This window comes from Mobula hypostoma, chromosome 4, assembly GCF_963921235.1.
Source record: "Mobula hypostoma chromosome 4, sMobHyp1.1, whole genome shotgun sequence".
In the NCBI taxonomy this organism is placed as follows: domain Eukaryota; kingdom Metazoa; phylum Chordata; class Chondrichthyes; order Myliobatiformes; family Myliobatidae; genus Mobula; species Mobula hypostoma.
Window position 1 is genome coordinate 26,569,668 of NC_086100.1, and position 21,962 is coordinate 26,591,629.

At 41.3% G+C, this 21,962-nt stretch overlaps 1 protein-coding gene across 1 annotated transcript in view; it reads right to left on the minus strand.

Annotated features, from left to right (window-relative positions):
• pid1 (phosphotyrosine interaction domain containing 1) overlaps positions 1 to 21,962 on the minus strand; it is a 150,862-nt gene that overhangs the window by 67,563 nt on the left and 61,337 nt on the right. Inside the window, exon 2 of the mRNA XM_063045438.1 lies at positions 17,946 to 18,092. Coding sequence (XP_062901508.1) covers positions 17,946 to 18,092 — 147 coding nt within the window. The remainder of the gene's footprint in view (positions 1 to 17,945; positions 18,093 to 21,962) is intronic.

Consider the following 21,962-nt stretch of genomic DNA (forward strand, 5'->3'; position numbering starts at 1 on the left):
GGTGCCAATCAATATTAGGGAAGTTAAAGTCACCCATGATAACAACCCTGTTATTTTTGCACCCTTCCAAAATCTGCCTCCCAATCTGCTCGTCAGTATCTCTGCTGCTACTAGGGGGCCTATAGAATACCCCCAATAGAGTAACTGCTCCCTTCCTGTTCCTGACTTCCACCCATATTGACTCAAAAGAGGATCCTGCTACATTACCCACCCTTTCTGTAGCTGTAATAGTATCCCTGACTAGTAATGCCATCCCTCCTCCCCTTCCCCCCCTCCTCTATCCCTTTGAAAGCACAGAAATCCAGGAATATTGAGAATCCATTGCTGCCCTGGTGTCAGCCAAGTCTCTGTAATGGCCACTACATCATAATTCCATGTATGTATCAATAGCAGACCTATTTTCTAAAGATATAAACATTAACTTCAGACTAGATAAAAGCAGAACATTAGGCATATAGAAATGTGCAATAGAAGTAGTAGAACATAAAACAGAGCAGCAGGATACAATACAACCGATGTGTGAATATGAAACAAGCAAAGAAAATTGATCATAGTGTGATAAAGGAAAAAAAAGACTTTCCACAGAATTTACTTCGAGGCTTAAGAAAATCTGTCAAACAGAGCACAATAGCAAAAATATGACGAAGGCAATAAGCACTTTTGCTATACCCATATTCATGTATTCTTTTGGTGTAATATCTTGGTCTGATACCAAGCTGAGAAATTTACACAGAAAGCTAAGAACCAAAATGACAAATATTAGAACACACTATGTAACACTGAAATGCACTTAGATTAACATTACCTAGGACAGAAGGCGGAAAAGGAAAACAGGCATAAAAAAATTACACAATTGTCAGATAGAATTTTTGAGGATATACTTTCATCAACAAAAACAGGATTTAACACTTCACGTAAGCACATGCAATGCTGATAATAAGTTCACACCACTAAATTGAAATGAAAGCACAGCCCAGAGAAACGAAGGAATTATCACTACAGAAGAAGAAGTTAATCAATGAAAGAGCATGACCTTCCATGTAAGACATCCCCATGATCTGAGCAGACTAGATGTCGTCAAGGCTTAGAGCTGGAGACCTCTTCCCAGAAACAGAGAGGTTTCTTGTGGCAATATCAAGTGGTTAATACAACAATCATCAAAAATACATAATAAAAGACAAACAAAATCAAGATGATAAATGCAGAAAATGCCAAGAGAAACCATAAACAATCCAACACATTACAGGATCCTGTAGCAGTTTAACTCAATCTGATTACTTACACAGGCACAATCAAGTGGCAAACACCATTCACCAAAAACCTTGCTTTAAAATACAAACTCATAAAAGATACCATATCTTACTATAAATACACACCTGATCCAGTCTTAGAACTAGAGTTCTACAGATTATATCACCATCAATCCATTATTACAGATAGGGCAACCCATAATAACCATCTGGTAATAATATTACAGGGTAAACAAGTAAGAACAACTTACTTAATAGATACAGCCATTCCAAACACACATTACATAGAGAAATCAATGTGAAAAACACCAGAAATATGCTGAATTAAAAAAGGAAATAGAAAGACTCTGGAAAATGAACAGGGTATACATTGTCCCAATAGTAAAATCTACAACTGGTATCATCCGAAATTCGTTACACAATGGCATTAAACAATTCAGTTTACACAGTAATATTTATGAAAATCTCCAGAAAGCCGCATTACTAACACTACTAGAACAGTCTGAAAGTTCCTAGCAATTGAGAAATGAGTGAGCTTGGCTATCATGAACCTCAGGGTTTACCAGCTTGAGCTCAAAGGTTTCAAAGGTACATTTAATGTCAGAGAAATGTATACAATATAGATCCTGAAATGCTTTTTCTTCACAACCATCCACAAAAACAGAGGAGTGCCTCCAAGGAATGAATGACAGCTGAATGTTAGGACCCCAAAGTCCCCTCCAGCTCCCCTCCCTCCCGCGTGTAAGTGGCAGCAAGCAACGATCCCCCCCAATAGCAAAAAAAGAAGTATCAGCACCTGCCACCAAGCACTCAAGCATGAGCAAAGCAACATCAAAGACACAGACTTGCAGTACCCCAAAGACTACTTGTTCACCCAGTATTCGAGATACCACAGGCCCTCTCTCTCCCTAATAAGGAAGAAAGAGATGTCTCTGTTTCACAGCGAGAGGGGAGACATAACAAATGACTCACTGGTTTACGATGTTAAAAGTCTGTTGTGTCGCTTTTTCTGAGCTCTGTGCCCAAAGATCTTGGGTCTCTGGGCACACAGCCTTAGACCTTCCATCTCCCACGACACACAAGAAAAAAACTAAAAATAATGTTTTGTGATATCCATTAATTGTGGGGTACAGTATATGTTCCACTTGCTTAGTTATGGGTGGTGTTATAGCGATTATTCAATGAATTAAATCAAGTGCATATTAAGCCACATATACCATTAGAAAGCAGAAGTTTCTGACTTAGAAAGAAATTGGCTTATGAATGGTTCTCAGGAAAGCAAACTGTATGTCACCCGGAGACTGCCTGTAATATTAACTATTAAACAACAGTATTATTGTAAAAATCTATCTGGTTTAGTAATGTCCTTAAGGAAAGAGAGCTGTTATCATTGCCCAGCCTGGCCATGTGTGACACCAGGCCCATTGAAACGTGAATGGTTATTTACCGCCTCCTCGGTTCAAGGGCAATTAGGGACGGACGATTAATGCCAGCAATTATATCAGCTGTACGCTGTTTTAGGAACTGGTGGATGTTCTTTGTTTTTGAGTCTTATCTGTTATGGCTCCAGATTTGCTATTTATCTTTTAAATTTGTAGAAGAGGGTTTTATCTTTGATTGGTACTCGTTTTGGTTTATGCCTGAGTTCAAAATGACTGAGAGATATTGTTGATGTAAGGCATCATTACACCACTCTATGGCACCATGTGGCACAATGCCATTGTTGGTTACTGTGGAAGATCATTAAAAACTGATTTTAAGTAAATAACTCATGGAAAATATATCAATATGTGAATGGCTGGAATATTCACCTCATCTGCCAGTCTAAATATTTAATGGTAGTAGTAAAAATTTACTACCAGAGTACATACATGTCACCACATACAACGCTGAGATTCATTTCCTGTGGGTATACTTAGCAAATTGAGAGAATAGTAGCTGTAAACGGTAAACACCAGGAACTGTTAAGTATAAACAAACTGTGCAAATACAGATATAAGTAAATAAGATTAAATAACGAGAATGAAATAACAATATAGCAGAGTCATTAAGTAAGTGTTTATTCAAGAACCTGATGGTTGAGGGGTTCTTGAACTTAGTGGTGCGAGTTCTGAGGCTCTTGTACTTTCTACCTGATGGCAGCAGTGAGAAAGGAGCATGGCCTGGGTGGTGAGGATCTCTGATGATGGATGATGGATCTACATGAAACATGTAGAAGTGCTCAATGGTTAGGAGGGTTTTACCCGTGATGTAGTGGGCTGAAAAACCTTTTGTAGGATTTTCCACTGAAAGGCATCGGTGTTCCCATACCAGGCCATAAAGCACGTCGGCACACTTTCCACCACATTTCTATAGAGTTTTGCCAAGGTTTTCAATGACGTGCTGAATCTCCGCAGATTCCTGAGGAAGTAGAGGTGCTGTCATGCTTTCTTCACAATTCTATTGATATGATGGATCCAGGACAGGTCCTCTGAAATAGTGACACCCGGGAATTTAAAGTTACTGATCCTCTCCACCTCTGATTCTCCGATGATCACTGGCTCGTGGACTTCTGATTTCCCTCTCCTGAAGTCTACGAGCAATTCCTTGGTCTTATTGACATTGAGAGGTTGTTGTTATTACACTATTCAGCCAAGTTTTCAATCTCCCTCCTGTATGCTGATTCATAATCCCCTTAGGTATGGCCCACAACAGTGGTGTCATCAGCAAACTTGTATCTTGTGTTGGGGCTGTACTTAGCCACACAGTCATAGGTGTAGAGTGGGTAGAGCAGGGGGCTAAGCACATATCCCTGCAGTACATCTAGGCTGACAGAGATCGTGGAGGAGATATTTCTGCCAATCTGAACTGACTGGAGTCAGCAAGTGAGGAAATCTAGGATCCATTGCACAAGGGGGTACTGAAGCCCAGGTCTTTGAGTTTACTGATTAGTTTTAAGGGGAGATGGTGTTAAATGCCGAGCATAAAGAGCATCCTGATGTATGCATCTTTGCTGTCCAGGGTTGTGTGAAGAGCCAACGAGATAGCATCTGCTATAGATTGTTGCTTCAGTAGGCAAATTGGAGCAGATCCAAGATCCAAGTCACCATTCAGACAGGAGCTGACATGCTTCAACACCAGCCTCTCAAAACACTTAATTACTGTGCATGTATGTGCCACTGGCTGATAGTCATTTATACAGGTTACCACACTCTTCTTGGGCACCGGTATGATTGAAGCTGCTGGGTACCACACACTGCCAGAGTGAGAGGTTGAAGATATCCATGAATACACCTGCCAGTTGCTCAGCACAGGTCTTCAGTACTTGGACAGGACTCTGTCCTGACTAGGTGCTTTCCTTGAATTCACTCTTTTGAAGGCAGCCCACATGCCATCTTCTGACACTGAGAACATGGGATCGTTGGGAAACATGGGGGTGCATGACGGTTCCTCCCTGTTCTGGTGATCAAAGTGAGCTTAGAAGGCATTGAGCTCATCTGGAAGCAAAGCTCTGCTGTCCCCTGTGTCGCCTTGTAGGAGGTTTTGGCATTCAAACTCTGCCACAGCTGTCGAGCATCCCTCGTTGATTCCAATTTTGTCTGGAATCTCCACTTTGCCCGAAGGATGGATTTCCAGATATCATACCTGCACTCCTTGTGGCATTCTTGATCTCCAGACTTGAATGTCTCTGATCTTAGACGAATTGGAAGAATGGGCAAAAAAGTGGCAGATGGAATACAGTGTTGGAAAATGTATGCTAATGCATTTTGGTAAAAGGAATAGTGCAGACTGTTATCTAAGTGGGGAGAAGGTTCAAATATTAGAGGTGCAGAGGGATTTGGGAGCCCTTGTGTAAGACTCCCAGAAGGTTAATTTACAGGTTGGGTCTGTAGTAAAGAAGGCAAATGTAATGCTGGCATTTACTTTTAAGGGGAATAGAATATAAAAGCAAAGAGATAATACTGAGCCTTTCTAAGACACTAATCAGGCTGCACTTGGAGTATTGTCAACAGTTTTGGGCTCCATTGGAGAGAGTCCGAGGAGGTTCATGAGGATGATTCTGGGAATGAGGGAGTTAATACCTGAGCAATGTTTGGCAGCTTTGGGCTGATACTCACTGGAATTTAGAAGAATGCGGGCGGCGGGGGATCTCATTAAAACCTACCGAATGTTGAAAGGATTAGATAGGATGGATGTGGAGAGGATGTTTCCTATGGTGGGAGTATCCAGAACTAGAGGGTACAGCCTCAAAATTGAGGGGTGACCTTTTAGAACAGAGATAAGGAGGAACTGTTTTAGCTATAGAGTAGTAAATCTGTGGAATATTCTGCCACAGACTGCAGTGGAGGCCAAGTCCGTGCATATGTTTGAGGCGGAAGTTGATCGTTCCCTGATTGGCCAGGGCATGAAAGGATATGGTGAGAAGGCAGATGTATGGGGTTGAGTGGGATCCAGGACCAACCATGATGGAATAGCGGAGCAGATTTGACAGGCTGAATGGCCTAATTCTGCTCCTATATCTTATGGTCTTATGGTCGGGCACCATCCTTGCACCATCAGCCCATCAGTGATGTGCAGCACACATCATTGACAAAGTAGCTAGAGGTTGTAGATTTAAGGTGAGGGGGAAGAGATTTGAAGGGAATCTGAGAGGCATGTTCTTCACACCAACAGCAGTGGGTATATGGAATGAGCTGTAAGTACAATAACAATGTTTAAGAGATATTTGCACAGATACAATGGACAGGGAATGTTTAACGGGACATGGGCTAGATGCAGGCAGATGTGGTTGGCAAGTATGGGTTGGGCTGAAGGGTTTGTTTCTTGCTGTATATCTATATGACTCTGTGATTCTGTGATAAGATAGTAATTTGCTAAGGCTTCTTCAGTAGTTATTCTTAGGATGGTGAAATCTACAATACCTTCAGAAGGAAAAGGCCAGTCAGGTTAAAGGAACACAATTACCTGTACATTCCTCTCCAGGTCACACAGCATTCTTGACGATATATTTCTGTTCCTTCCTAATTTCTAGAACTCCCCACCTAACCACACTGTGGGAGCACCCTCAGCAGCAGTTCGAGAGCGAGCTCATTGCCATCTTCTCAGGTGCAGTTAGAAGTGGGCATTAAATATTGATCTTTTTTTGTGAGTAAAAAGTGGATCCTGACAAAGAAATATGTTAATCACCAACCTTTGTGAGGACCCCATGTGAATGCTGTAAATGTACATCTGCCAAAAGCGGAATTTCCCAGTAGCCAACAACTGTAATTCCTATCCTTATTCCTGTTCTGACATGTTGGTCTATGGCCTCCTCTTCTGTCATGATGACGCCACTTTCAAATGTGGAGGAACAGCACCTCATTTCTGTCTAGGTCACTTCAAAGCAATGGCATGAACATTAATTTCTCTTCAGTTTTTTTTTTCTTTCCCCCTCCCCTTCCTTCTTCTTCTATACCCCGCCATGGCCTCTTACCTCTACCCTTCTCCTGCCTATCACCTCCCCCGAGTCCCCTTCTCCTATGGTCCACTCTCCTTTCCTATCAAATTCCTTTCTGTCCAGCGGCTTTACTGTTCCTACCCACCTGGCATCACCTATCACCTTCTAGCCAGCCTCATTCCACTCCCCCCACCTTTTTATTTTGGCATCTTCCCCTTCCTTCTCAGTTCTGAAGAAGAGTCTTGGACCGAAACGTCGACTGTTTATTCATTTCCATAGATGCTGCCCGACCTGCTGAGTATCTGCAGCATTTTGTGTGTGTTACTCTGGATTAAATATACTGTATATTGTTCTGAAGTATCCGTTCTTTTTTGTTTCTAAAATTAAACCACAGTACATTGATATTTATTTTTATTTTACATATAAAAATCTAAATCTAAAACCCCCCGAAAACCTTCCAGGAACCTTAAGATCACCAAGAAATTTGAAAAAAACCCAAGCAAACTCGTAGTGAGCTTTGTTCAGAGGTCTATAGAGAGTGTAGGGCTGCAAAGGATTAAATGTTTCACACTCATGTTGATTAGTATTAATTAAATTCTATAATTATGCACCATGATTTCACATACAGACTGAATCTCACTTTTCCATATCACTTAGAAACTAATTATAATGATGATAAATTTGCTGATTTCTTTGTTGTTTAATTGGATTTAGATACACCCTGAAAGGCAATGGTTGATGATACCGACAAAGTGGGCATGGGACTTTTGAATGAGAAGCCAAATTGTTTTGGTAAAGGAGGATCTAAAGGGTGTGTTGAGAACCATGAAACACATATTAAGCATCAGTGCACATCGTAGGAATTATGCTTTGATAAATCATTATATAGTTGGCAAATAGCCAACCCTAATTGTGTCAACAGGTAGTTGCTGAGGTGTGGATCAGCGAAAAAAAAATGATGACCTAAAACCTCCAGGCCATCAGTTACTTATTATCTATCCTTGCAAATTTTGGATGTTGACATGGCTGGCATAGATACTTGTCATTCATCCAATTTTCTTTTCCTTTGGAAACCTTGAATGATTTGGAGCAAAAGAAAAGTTGGACAAGGTACAAATACTGCTGAAAACAGACATACACCAATTACCCTAGGAGTTCCTTTGATGCCAACAAGTTTTAGGACAATCCTTCCAAAAACCAATTTTCTACCTTTATGTTATAGTATATTTAGCTGAATAAAATGTTAAGTTGCATAACCGTAAATGAGAATGCAATTGGGACCAGTGAACTTGTCTCCAGAGCGGATGGCAATGACTCACTGTATGTTTGTTTCATTTTAATGTGGTATCAATTAAGCCATTAGCTTGCTGGTTTGCTTTATCACATCATACATCACTTAGCAGACAAACTGCACGAGTGGAAGTAAGGATAAACATAACATTAGAGTAGAGAGTAAGTTAGTAAGAATAAAAGTAAGATTAGAGTAGGGATTTTAGCTTGTTTGCAATCAAACAGAACATACTGGATATACTTATCCAGTCAGACAACGACTCTGGAGAGAAAAATAGAGGTTTAAGTCATCCAAACCAGAAAAAGTTAAAATAACCAATCAGATAATGTGGGGTGGGAAGAACAGGTCATGCTCCCTTCCTGTTAAAAATTATTTTATCTCTATTTCTTCTGCAGTTCAGATGCAAGCATATTGACCTGAAATGTTAACTATATTTACATCCCTACAGATGGAGTCTGAATGCTTCCAGTACTTTATTGATTTTTTTATTCCAGGCATGCAATCTCTGCAATATGCCCTTTTTTTCCGTTTTCAATCGCGTGTCTCCTTTCATTTTCGTGTAGGGCCATTCATGCCACATTTCCCTTTTAGAGACAATAGAGATTTAAAATGATCTAGCACAGCAGCATGAAAAAGACATTGAAGGAAATGGGATGTTCCCAGATTCCTACTCGTTCTGCATTGTTTGGCTGCAGGGGAGCTTGGTGTGGGATCAGCTCAGATTTTGCAGCCTCACCTTGGTGCACTGGGCTACCTGGTTGCCTTGTGTCATCAGTTAGGAGGAGAAGAAAAGAGAAGAACAGTCTAAATGTTCAATGTATCAAGAGTTTGCAAATAGCTGAGAGGAGGGCAGTGGTGCAGCTGGGGATGCGGTCTCCATGGAGATAAATTGCTGAGATGACTTGCAGTGGGGCAAACCTCTGGAAGGTAGCGGTTGCCTCAGGAGCAAAGGATCTGACTGGCCACCTGGGAGAACCATTCAACAAATATGCTCCTGAGCAAAGTAGAAGCAGCTGTTACCAACTAAAAATGGTTCATTGAAGGTTGCCTGTATTCTCAGAGGCAAATTAATCTGAAGTGTCCAGAGTTCTGGATGATTGTGGCGAGTCCTTTTGTGCAACCTCTATTTAAACTGTGGCTGACCATTGTTGCCATTTTGCAGCACTCCATTCCTACCAATGCACACATACATGTGCACACGCATGCACACATTCACAAGCTAACATGCACGTTTCATGTTGCTTATAGTTTCTCAGAGTATAGTATTCTCAGGAATGGAATCCACAGAGAATCATCCCAGTGAACAGACTTACTGTTTAAAGAACTTCTTAGCATACCTGGAGATGTTACTGTTTAAATGGACAATGCCATTTGAAGGAACATCTATGAATTTAAACTTCCAGAACTGTTGAGTTGTTCATTGCAATCTAAAGGGTCCCAATCCAATCATCTTCATCTCACTCTATCACCAAGTCCTTCTTATTCCTTTTTCTTTCATTTACCTGATTTTCTTCTTAAATCAGGTTCATCAAAACCAGATGTAAGATCCTAAACAGGTTCCGATGGAACTAGTGAGATGTGGGGAAGAAGTGTTGGTGTAGAACAACATGAAACATTAACTTTATTTCCCCTGCAGATGCTGCCTGTCATGTTGATAATTCCAACATTACCTGTCTTTATTTCAAATTTCCAGCATCTCTAATGACTTGTCTTTGATCCCTTTAAAAAGACTTCTGCTGAGCTGATGCCTTTAACTGCTCTATGCGCAGTGAATTTCACATTCTCATCATTCTGTTGACACAGAAGTGAATATATTGTGCTATAATTCCCTCACATACCAGATTTAGATTTGAATTTACGTATATTCTCTCCATATGTGAAATGTTTAAAACTCCCCAGGGCCATTCTAGTAATGGTAGCATATTAGAAAATCACAGGTACACCGCTTGGAATTAAATGCAGATTTGCCTTGAAATTGGTTTGTTGCCTGTAACCCCAGGTGAAATCAGGCCAGTAATGAAATTAAACTTCTGCACTTGCACCTTTGTTCCACGGGTGTTTCCCAGAGTAGGTTGCACATGCAATTCCGGTGGAGCCATTAGGAAGGCGACTCTTGCGAGTAGCTCCGATGGAAATTATCAAATATTCCTGTTTATGATTGCTACAGTTGAAATCCACAGCTACAGCCATGGACAATACATTAAGCTACATTGTTTTAAGGTGTTTAAAAAGTCTATTGGTCCTATTTATTTAATTTAACTTCTTAAATATAAATATATCCTAACTATAATTTATAGTTTTTATTGCTTTGTATTACAAAGTACAGCTGCTGAACAGCAAAAATCTTCACGACATATGCCGGTGATATTAAACCTGATTTTGATTCTGATGGTATTGCTGTTCGCACAAGGCCCACCTTCCCACATACTTACCGAAAGCTCAGCTCTCCTACTTCAGTGGAATAGTTGTCAATGTCATCTGGATTTCTCACTATTTCAAAGGGACCTTCTAAGAGACGTGACTGAGATGTCCACAAATGACCTCTAGCTGCTGAGGAACTAATTCAGTGGGTACCTCATCAGTGTTAGTGCTGTCAGTACTGTTGTTGGAGGCTTTGTTATCAACATAGATGGTACTGGCTGATAGACGTACTGGCAGGAAAGTGGCTAACTCAGTCAGTACAAATGGATTAGCAATATTAACACAATGCTAACAAATTCAATTTATTATTGATCAGGATACTGATATCCCTAGTTCTAGAATCTCAAACTTGGAAAAATTCTTTCAGCATTTATCCTGTCTTCTCCCCTGAAGTGTAATGTTTAGAGCTGGACAACATCTGGTAATTTCTTTCCCCTCTCTCCCTTGTCACTCTTTCTATTCTCCATTCTAGTTCCCCTCTCACCCCTTCTCCTCATCTCTCTCTGGTGCCCTCCTCCTTCCCTTTCTTCCAAGGTCCACCACCCTCTCCTATCAGGTTCCTTCTTCTTCAGCCTTTTATCTCTTCCACCTATTGCCTCCCAGCTTTTTACTTCAGTCCCTCCTCCCCCAACCAATCACCTTCCACCTCACCTGTTTTTAACCTATCATCTGCTAGCTTGTACTCTTGCCTTCCCCCAATCTACTTTTCTGGCTTCTGCCCCCCCCCACCCCGCGCTTCTCAGTCCTGATTGAGGAGCACCGTAGCGTGGTGGTTAACGTACTGTTACTACAGCGCTAATGACTGGGTTCAGCTCCTCCACTGTCTGTTCTCGCAAATCTCCTTTGGGTTACTCCCACATTCGAAAGACATACAGGTTAGTAGGTAAATTGGTCACATTGGTATATGTCGGCTCGTTGGGCCAGCCAGAAGGGCCAGTTACAATACTGTGTCTTTTAATAATAAAATACTGATTTGTGGTCTCAGCCCAAAACATCAACTGTTTATTTCCCTCTATAGATGCTGCCTGACTTGATGAGTTCCTTCAGCATTCTGTGTATGTTGCTCAAGACTTCTCGCATCTGTAGAATTTCTTGTGTTTATGTTTTTGACAATGATCCTTAAATTGTATTTTACAAAGGGGCATGTAGACTTCCTCGCTCTTATTCTCCATAAAGCCCAGGATTCTGCATGTTTTTAATATCCTCCCTGCCACTTTAGAACACATAGTGCAGGTATACAACTTGATCTCTATATTTGTGTACTCCGTTCAGAATTCTGTCCATAGTTTGTGTTCCCTCTTTCTTTTTTTGTCATCAAACTGTTACATTCCTCCACACTAAATTTCCTCAGTCTCCTCTCTACCCATTCCCCCAACCTGCTTGTATTGTTGAGCCTCCTAGTAGCCTCCTCACAGTTCTCCACGTGTCAAGTTTTGCATCCTGTACAAGTTTAAAAACTGAACCTTTGACACCACAAGTCTGAATCGTTCTTATATATCTTAAGTAAAGCAGCAGGGTCTCCAACAATCCCTGGATAATTTCATTGCACACTTCCCTCCAGTTTGATAAATGGCCTCTCACTAGTAGTCTGTTTTCTGTTACACAGCCAGTTTTCTAACCATGCTCATACAACCCATTTTTTTCCCATGGCCTTCAGTCTTGATGACAAGCCAATTATGTGGTATCTTATCAAATATCTTTTGAAGGTTCATTTATACCACATTAACCACATTTCCCTCATCGAAATCTTCTGTTACTTCATCGAGAAACCATAATGTGAGTCAAATATGATTTGTCTTTAAAATAGACCTATTGTGGCTCTTTTTTCCTAATCAGTCCACACGTGTCTAATCGTGCTTCTGATTATGATTTCCAGAACTATCACCACCACCAAGGTTAAACCAACCGGTCTGCAGTTACTGCATTTACAGTATGCCTACACCTGATGTGAACAATCGTGTAACATCGCCCGTCTTCCAGTCCTCAGGCACCACCCCTGAAACTATAGGACAGCATTAGTAAAATTTTATTGACTGTATCTCATCTGATTTGGAGAAGAAACCACCCAATGGCTCAATGTTAAAAAATATTTGCATGAACTTTATGAACCATGGAATACCACCCTATCCAAACAAGGCAGTTAAAGTATTATGTACAAGAACATAGAGGGAGATAAGGTCAGGGTTAAGCCATTCAACCTCTAAAACTGGTTCTGTCATTCTGTTTCATGCCTCAGCATCAGTTATCTGCCCTTGCTGGGGGCAGATAACTGATGTTTTGTTGTCTGGGGGTTCCTCTCTCTGCGATGCTAAGGCTGTGAGGTTGCCCCTGGCTGCTGTGCTCCATGTTTGCGAACTTGCGGCAATATAATGAACTGAATACCGAGGCTTTGGGCCTACTCTGGGCTGCTCCAGGGATTTGGATCTAAGGACTCAACTTGGGTTGGAATGCTGTTGTTGATTCTTTCTTCTATCGCTTCCATGAATAGTTTTATTTTTGTGAGCACTGGGGGTTGGTCTTATTTTTTTAAAATTTGGTTCTTTCAGATTCCTTTGCTTTGTGACTACCTGTTAAGCAAACAAATCTCAAGGTTGTATAATCTATACATGTTGTTGATAATTAATGCACTTTGAATCTTTGAATTATTGATTCACACACCTTCCTGACAGAAGTTCATTGGTTTCAATCACAGAGGTTGTAACTGATGGAATTTGCATCATTTTAGGGAAAGAGTTCCAGATTTCCACAGCTGTTTGCATTATAAAAACTATTTTTCATTTTAAAGCAACAAAAAATTTACTGGAGGAACTGAGTGGGTCAAGGTGTATATGTCAGGGGGAAGGAATAGTTGACATTTCAAAACATCCTCACAGATGCTCCTTGGCCTGTGAGTTCCTCCAACAGATAGCTTGTTGCTCCAGATTTTTGCATTTACTTCTTGATTTTATATGTCAAGCTATAACTTTAAGACTCTTAAGGTAGAATCCCTCACCAAAGGATGTAGATTCTTTGGAAACATAGAACATAGAACAGTACAGCACAGTACAGGCCTTTCGGCCCACAATGTTGTGCTAACCCTCAAACCCTGCCTCCCATATACCCCCCCCCACCTTTAATTCCTCCATATACCTGTCTAGCAGTCTCTTAAACTTCACTAGTGTATCTGCCTCCACCACTGACTCAGGCAGTGCATTCCATGCACCAACCACTCTCTGAGTAAAAAACCTTCCTCTAATATCCCCCTTGAACTTCCCACCCCTTACCTTAAAGCCATGTCCTCTTGTATTGAGCAGTGGTGCCCTGGGGAAGAGGCGCTGGCTATCCACTCTATCTATTCCTCTTAATATCTTGTACACCTCTATCATGTCTCCGCTCATCCTCCTTCTCTCCAAAGAGTAAAGCCCTAGCTCCCTTAATCTCTGATCATAATGCATACTCTCTAAACCAGGCAGCATCCTGGTAAATCTCCTCTGTACCCTTTCCAATGCTTCCACATCCTTCCTATAGTGAGGTGACCAGAACTGGACACAGTACTCCAAGTGTGGCCTAACCAGAGTTTTATAGAGCTGCATCATTACATCGCGACTCTTAAACTCTATCCCTCGACTTATGAAAGCTAACACCCTATAAGCTTTCTTAACTACCCTATCTACCTGTGAGGCAACTTTCAGGGATCTGTGAACATGTACCCCCAGATCCCTCTGCTCCTCCACACTACCAAGTACCCTGCCATTTACTTTGTACTCTGCCTTAGAGTTTGTCCTTCCAAAGTGTGCCACCTCACACTTCTCCGGGTTGAACTCCTTCTGCCACTTCTCAGCCCACTTCTGCATCCTATCAATGTCTCTCTGCGATCTTTGACAAGCCTCTACACTATCTACAACACCACTAACCTTTGTGTAAGGGCAACATGATATAATTTGTAACATTATAAGCAGTGGTTCAAAGGAAACCCTGTGTTATGGCCATTTGGATTTTGGAAATCTGCCTTTTCTTAACTCAGAAATCACCTCACAAAAATTTGAGATTAGATTCTTGCTTACAGAATTTATTTGGGGGAAAAATAAAGAAATAAACAAGAACGTATAAGAAAAAATGAGTTTTGTTAATTTTTATTTTTAGTCACTCACTCCTGTGGGCCAGTAAGATTTGGATGTGATGCCAAACACTCAATAGACTGAGGAACACATGAACAGATGTGTCAGAAGGCAGTGCTGCTGTGTTCTTCACCTGTGAAGCATTTTCTCCGATGTTGCCATGGCCAGCTCCCTAACATAATCTCCCAGCATTTCTTCCTCTTGTGTATGTGTGTGTGTGAGCGATAGAGAGGAATGGGGCTTGTTTTGCTACTGTTGTTTTGTTGCTTGTTGTGTTCTAAGTTGTTTGGCCAAGCATTTTAAGTATGCTGTGTTGGCGCCGTAATGTGTTGCTCGCAAACTTGCGGGTTGCTTCCATCATGTCATTGGGTGACCCCTTCGTCGAGCTCCATCTATCAAAAGCGAATGTTTGCGGTGGCCAAATTTAAATTCTGAGTCCCATTCCTGTTCAGACATGTTGGTTCACGACCTCCTCTTGTGCCACGATAAGGCCACCGTCAGGGTCAAGGAGCAATGACTTATTCCATCATGGTAGCCTCCAACCTGATGGCATGAACGTCGAATTCTTCTCCTGGTAAAAAAAATACCCCCCACCCCCTCTTTTTCTATTCCCCTCTCAGGCCCCTGACCTTTTCTCACCTGCCTATCACCTCTCCCTGGGTCCCATCCTCCTTCCCTTTCTCCCATGATCCACTCTCCCCTCCAATCCTTTACCCTCCCTACCTACCTGGCTTCTCCTATCACCCTTCTAACTTGTCCTCCTTGCCCTCCCCTTACCTTTTTATTCTGGCATCTTCCCCCTTCCTTTCCTGTCTCGGCCTCGGCCTCGGCCTGAAATGTTGACTGTTCATTTCCACAGATGCTCCCTGACTTCCTCCAGCATTTCGTGTGTGTTCCATTGTTAGGTTGTGGTTCTCACTGTATTTGTGATGTACATCTGATTAATAAATGAATCTGAAGTCTGAATAAGCAGTTATGCTTTAACCCATTAATACTGAACTCCTTTTCTCATGAATTCTGATCCTGCCTTTCCCTGATATCCCTACTTCCTAAATCCTTTCGTCATCCACGTTTCTTGTGCGTCAGAGAAAGTGCGTTACAGAAGTAGAGCATGGCAGTGCTGCACTCTGATATCTGTTCAAATGTCCTTGAACTGGGGAGGGAGTGAAAAAGAAAAGGCTTGGCTCTGACTACTGACAATGTTGACGTGGTGATGTCACATCCAAATCTTGTGGCTCCACAGTTACGAAGTCACTAAAGATAAACATTGACAAAAGTTGTAGGTTCTTTCTTACAGCCCCTGACCATGCCCAAGTCTGATGTAGTCCTCAGCTATTAAGTAATGTAGGTAATGTAGTGGGGCATTTGCCATTGCTAACATAATAGCTTAATCTGAGAGAAAAATATTCTGTAGGAATACATCTCCACTTATAACAAGGGGAAAAGGGGATCTGTGCTTTTGAAAATTGTGATTGGACAGTTTTCTGAGAATGAAACTCATAGAGTCATAGAAAAGTACAGCACAGAAACAGGCCCTTCAGCCCAACTAGTCCATGGCCTTTGATACCTTTACCGTCCACGTACCTACCCAAATCTCTCTTAAATGTTGAAATCCTGCTCGCATATACCACTCATTCCCCCCGGAGTGAAGATGTTTCTCCTCAGGTTCCCCTTAAACCTTTCACCTTTCACCCTTAACCCATGATTTGTGGTTGTAGTCCCACCCAATCTCACTGGAAGCTACTTTGTAATGTGAAGGCCACCTGAACTCAGTTTAGGGTGAACAATGTTATCATGTGTCAAGAGGTTCCTTTGGACAAGTTGTTATTTGCAAAGAAATTTAATCAAAACCTGAGTACAGTTGTAATGGAATGCAGGATTTGTTCCATGTGTTCTTCCATGCTCCCAGACTTGAACAGTGACAACAGATTGCATGCGACAGAATTCTGAAGTCACCCACGATAGTGTTTGTGCGCATTTTCCATGTAAGATCCGGAAGTGCCAGGATAATCACTAACTTTTTGTTGGTGCAACGTTACAAAACAAATCTGATGAGACATGGTTTGGCAGCATCATTGTTAAGAATCAAAATTAAAAGGTCAATAAAGATGGTGTTGGAGGTCATTTTTAACTGCAATACCTGGCTGATAAACCTATAGAATGAATTTCTCACTGCATTTACATCCCTTTTAGTGTCTCAATTATCAAAATTGTTAATTATCTCACGACATATGCCAGTGATATTAAACTTGATTCTGACCTAATTTGCATATTTTATAGCTTACTGAATTGATTAAAGTAGCTTTTTATGAATATCTATATTTGGTATGAATAATTCTTTTCAATGTTGGGGAGGAGAGAGGGCTTGCACTTTTTTTCTTCCAATATGAGTACCTATCACTCCTCTCAGCAAGAATTTCTTGCTAGCTGCGTCTGGAACAAGTTTTAAGCCAAACTGCAGAAAAAAAGCATTTCTTGTTATAGTTCACTTCCTCCCCAACCAGACACAAGACAAACAATGCAATGGTAATTTGCACAAAATATAAAACACCTGATTGTGATTGAATCGTATCAAAGTTGGCAGGACAAGAAGACTGATATAGAGTTACACACAGACTCGGTGAAAGGGGAACACAATAATCAACTAACACAATTATGCCATTTGTCCTAATGGCAGGGGAAAGGAGAATCATTTTAATATTATTTTCTAGTTCTGCTGTTACTCAATTAAAGTTCAGATCTGGGCGTCGATCCAAACATCCTAGGGGCTGCAGTCGTCCAGGAAGTCAACGTACCAATATCTTAGAGCATTTAGTGACAAGACATTAAATATCTATCATTCCAGGAATACCCACTTCTAGAGAAAAAACAATGCAAATCATTATTTATCATTGAATGATGTTAGTAGTCAAAGATTAACTCAATCAATTTGCATCAAAACTATATTCTAATTTTTGACATCTCTGCTAATTACTACATAGAGGGATTCATGCGAAACTTGTGATTTACACCATTCTGTTATGAGATTCCCTTCTGAGATCCCGAGGAAAGGTAGTCTGACTTCACTAAAGGAGATATTTTTTGAGTATCTGAATAATGCTGATATTTTGTATTTCAATATTTTTCAAACGATAGGAACCACAGAGTTTAGTGGGAATGTCTTCAATCACATTTCTCTTCCTGAATAAAAATTTGCAGAGAACTTAAAAGCCAATGGATCAAATAATTTTATGTATGCAGCAGTCTGAGGTAATGTCTAAAGACTTAACCATTTACCTTTAGTAAGCTGAAGAGTAAAGTTGCTTGTGGCGAATACTGGCACCACATCCAGACAGTAAATGTTAACTGAGGTTAAGAAATAAATACACATTTTTGCCCCAGCCAGTGAGATATCCTCACAAATAAATAGCATATTGTTGCCCTCAAAAGCATCCTGTCAAGCAATTCCCTGAATGCAACTTGCGACTAACCTTGCGCTCTGTGTTATACTGGCTGTTCATCATAGGAGCTGTGGGAGACAATTCAATGGCTTCTGGTTCATGAAAGATGACGGTAGGTAGGGGTTCCTTCCGCAGAGTCAATACATTCAACTTTGTTTTCAGCATGGTCTGAAAGTGCTGGAAAGCAACAGAACCAGACAAACACAGTCAATGAGTAAATCATAAATACAGGAAATTCTGCAGATGCTGGAGTAATGCAAAATGCTTCAGTTACTCGAGCACTGGTGAGGCTACACCTGGAGAAATGAACACCCTTATTCATTGAAGAATGTTAGTGCTTGGAAACAATTCAGAGAAGATTAGTCACCAGATTATTCCTCATATAGATACATTATCTTACAAGAAAAGGATGGACAGGCTAGGGTTATTTTGGCAGGAGTTTAGGAGAGAGATGTGACTTGATTGAAAATACAATACCCTCAATAGTCTTGACAAGTTCTGAGGAGGATATTCCTTCCTGTGGGAGGATCTAGATATAGGGGACCACTGTTTAAAAATAAATGGCTGCTATTTCGAAGCTTAAAGTAAATTTATCATCGGTACATATATGTCACAATATACAACCCTGAGATTCTGTTTCTGGAGGGGATACTCTGAAAATCCAAGAACCATAATGGAATAGTGAAAGACAGCACCCAAAGGGGTGGATAAATAACCAATGTGAAAAAACAGAGAAATAAAGTGATTTTTTTTTCACTCAATGGGGCGTGAGAATTTTGCGACAAAGGGTGGTGGAAACAGAAACTTTGATTATTTTTAAGGTAGAGTGATATTGACAGTTGATGAATAAGGGAGTGAAAGGTTAATGGGAAAAGATAGAAATGAGAATGCAGTCAGATTAGGCATAATTTTACTCAAAGACAGGGTAGGTTTAGGGGGCCTTCTCTTGCTTCTAATTCATACACATCAGTGGAGAATGATATCATTTGAAGAAATAACTTTGTCAATTGCATCCTGTCGGTCTATGGGTCAAAGCAGCTATGAATCCTTGAAGTATCGTTAAAAAAAAAAGGGTCCTGCAGTTATATGCACTAATGGTGTATAAGAATACTTGTAAATTCAAAAGTTTTTATTTTGTCTTACATGCTCCTATTAGATCTCAACTGTAAATTCCGCAAGATTTTAATTCCCTTGAGTATAAAATTTCCCTGGTATACTTTGAAACAAGTTGCATTGTACAATGCTGAGTCTGTGAAGTCTGAAAAAAGAATATTATAAAAACATATGGGGCCACAAGGCAGTCCTAAATGTACAATTTTCTTCAAGTTAAATCAAAAGTTTTGTTTGGAAGCCAATATTTTATGAACTTCTGGTGCCTTTCACGAGCAGAAAACTTTTGAAATCAGCAAGCCAACAGTGGACGAAAGCTACAAAGAGTTAAAACAGCACCATTTCATCAGTGTCCACATTAGAAATGTTTACCAGCTGTCTAAGGAATTTTAACCGCCAGCATATGCAACTCAAGATGTCTTTGTAAAACAAATATACAAACTTTAAAAAACATAAAATAACAAAAAAAAATACACGAGCTCTCCACTGTGTAAATGTCTGAACTAGATGTATTGGGAAGTCTGAAGTGAAAATCCACCAGTATACTTTGCATAACAGTGCTAGGGGGCTTTTTTTATATGTAGCAAAGTGGGTTAAATTGCTGTTCTTTCACATTTTGGGAAGTAATTTAAAATAGTCTATAGAAAGTCTGGTTTGATGTTATTTATGTTGAAACACTTGCAACCTAGACTCCTACAGCTCAGAATTCTTCATAATTCATAACTCATATTATTGACAAAATCTTCATTAATATCATGACATTGCATAATGTTAACATTGAAGAGGGGTGGAATTTAGATGTGACAGGTACACAGTACTTAGGCTGGGAACAGTTTGGAGTCTATATAGCTGACACAGATCATCAAACTATCATGGAGTAACAAAGCTTTATTCTTCCTTGGAATGTGCTTTCTCTTGGCCAGGCTACATTTGATATTGATATTGGATCCAAATCTCATTTCCTTGCTAAAGTGAACACATGAGTGTATTAACTGTGCTGAAATTAACAGCTAGCTCATAGAAGTGGAAAAATTGTGAATCGAAGAATGGATCCTGAAAATTCACTTTTATTATGAATCAAAATCACAATACTCTTGATGCACAAGATATCTGAAATAATGATCAAATATTTAACAAGTCACTTATAGAGTTAAAAGCTGTCATTCCAAGAGTAGAGTACACTGTTATGTAGAATGTCTCAATGACAAATGGGAAAATCTTTCTTCAATGGCCTATTAGCTAAGTGTCTATTTGCCTGTGTAATGAAATGTCAAAGAGGTCACTTTGCTGGAGTTGATCTCCCCCATCAAGTACAATGTGGGAGGATTGGCTGGGCAGGGTGAACATTTTCTCAAAGTGAACAGCACTGATATGTCAGGAAATGTAGGGGAGGCTTGACCCAAATGCAGAGCGAGGGAGGGGGTGACTTAGCGGTGAGTGATCTCTTTAATAATAAAGTGCAAAATAACAGGCCACGAGTGACCACAAAGCAAGAGAGAATGGATACTTAATATGACAAGGTAACTGAAAGTTAGGAGCAACTGTTTGAGGCTAACTGGTTTGATGGGTGAACAAGGACAGTGGATGTGGGCTGGGTTTAAATAGGCTGCAGGTGATGAGTTGGAAACGAGTGGCAGGTGACTCCTATTAGCTAGATGGAGACTGGGAGGAGCCTGCCTGTGCAGGCCTGACAGAACCCCACCCCTACAGCTGGCCCAAGGTGATCCAGATGGGTCCAGTGGAACACCTCGAGTGATGGACTCAACGTGTAACTGGACAGCACCCAAGATGTCGCCTTCAGACCGTACTTTTCTGAGTCAACCAGGAGCAGCACACCACATCCATGATGACGTGAACCCATCAACCAGGGAACCACGTAGACTGGACCGTCTCCCACCATCCTTGGTTCTGAAGGTGCAAGCTCAGGTGGGTTGAGTGGTCCTTGGACAACAAGGGCCCCGGCAGATTGGACCTCCTCCATTGGCTCCTCTGCAGGGAACAACGGGGATTGTTTTGAATGCGCTATCCATCAAGGGAGAGGGTAGCTGTTCTTAACAGTGATTTTGTTGAGTCCATGGTAGTCAGTGCAGGGACGGAGACCCCCATCTTTCTTTGTGACAAAGAAGAAACCTCCACTGGCTAGGGATTGGGAAGGGTGAATGAAGCCGTGCTATAACACATCGGTGATGTAGTCATTTGTGGCTTGGGTTTCAGGAGGGGAGAGAGACAACAGATGACCTCGGGGAGGGGTGGTGCCCAGGGGGTGCTTGATCATGAGGTCGTGTGGTCTGTGAGGTGGCACGTGGTAGCATCAATTTTATTGAAGGAGATGGCTAAGTCATAGTATTCCTGCGGGGGTTCGGTGAGGCTGAGGGATTTTCCCGGCCCCACGGACTTACAGAGTGAAGTCAACTGAGGCTGAAGGCAGGTGGTCGGGCAAGTCGATCCCCAGCTCAGCAGTGAACCACGTGGCCAGGCAAAGTGAGGGTCATGAGTAAAGAGCCAGGGGTAACCCAAGATAAGAGGAGAGTTAGGTGAGTTGATGGAGGAGTTTGTATGTAACTGTGTGGGTTGCCTCCGTCTGCTCCAGTTTCCTCCCACAGTCCAATGACATACCAGTGGTTCCATTTCCTGGACGCAGTGGGTGATCAGGTGATCTGCAGTTAGCGTACAAGTTGTTTCTCCACCGACGCTCACACTCCTGGGGAGGGGAGGTTTAAGGGAGCTCTCCCTAACTGCATGAGCTCTGGATGCATTGCTGATGAGTGAACTGCAACCAGAAATGGTTCTGGCGTTTTGGCTGGTGATATGGAGGGCCATTCTATAAGACATTAGTCAACACGGAGGGCCAGAGAGGTGAGGCTTTCGAGGTTGCTGGGCATGCCCTGGGAAGACAGCTCATTTTTCAAGTGCTCTGAGGGCCCATGATGGTAATGG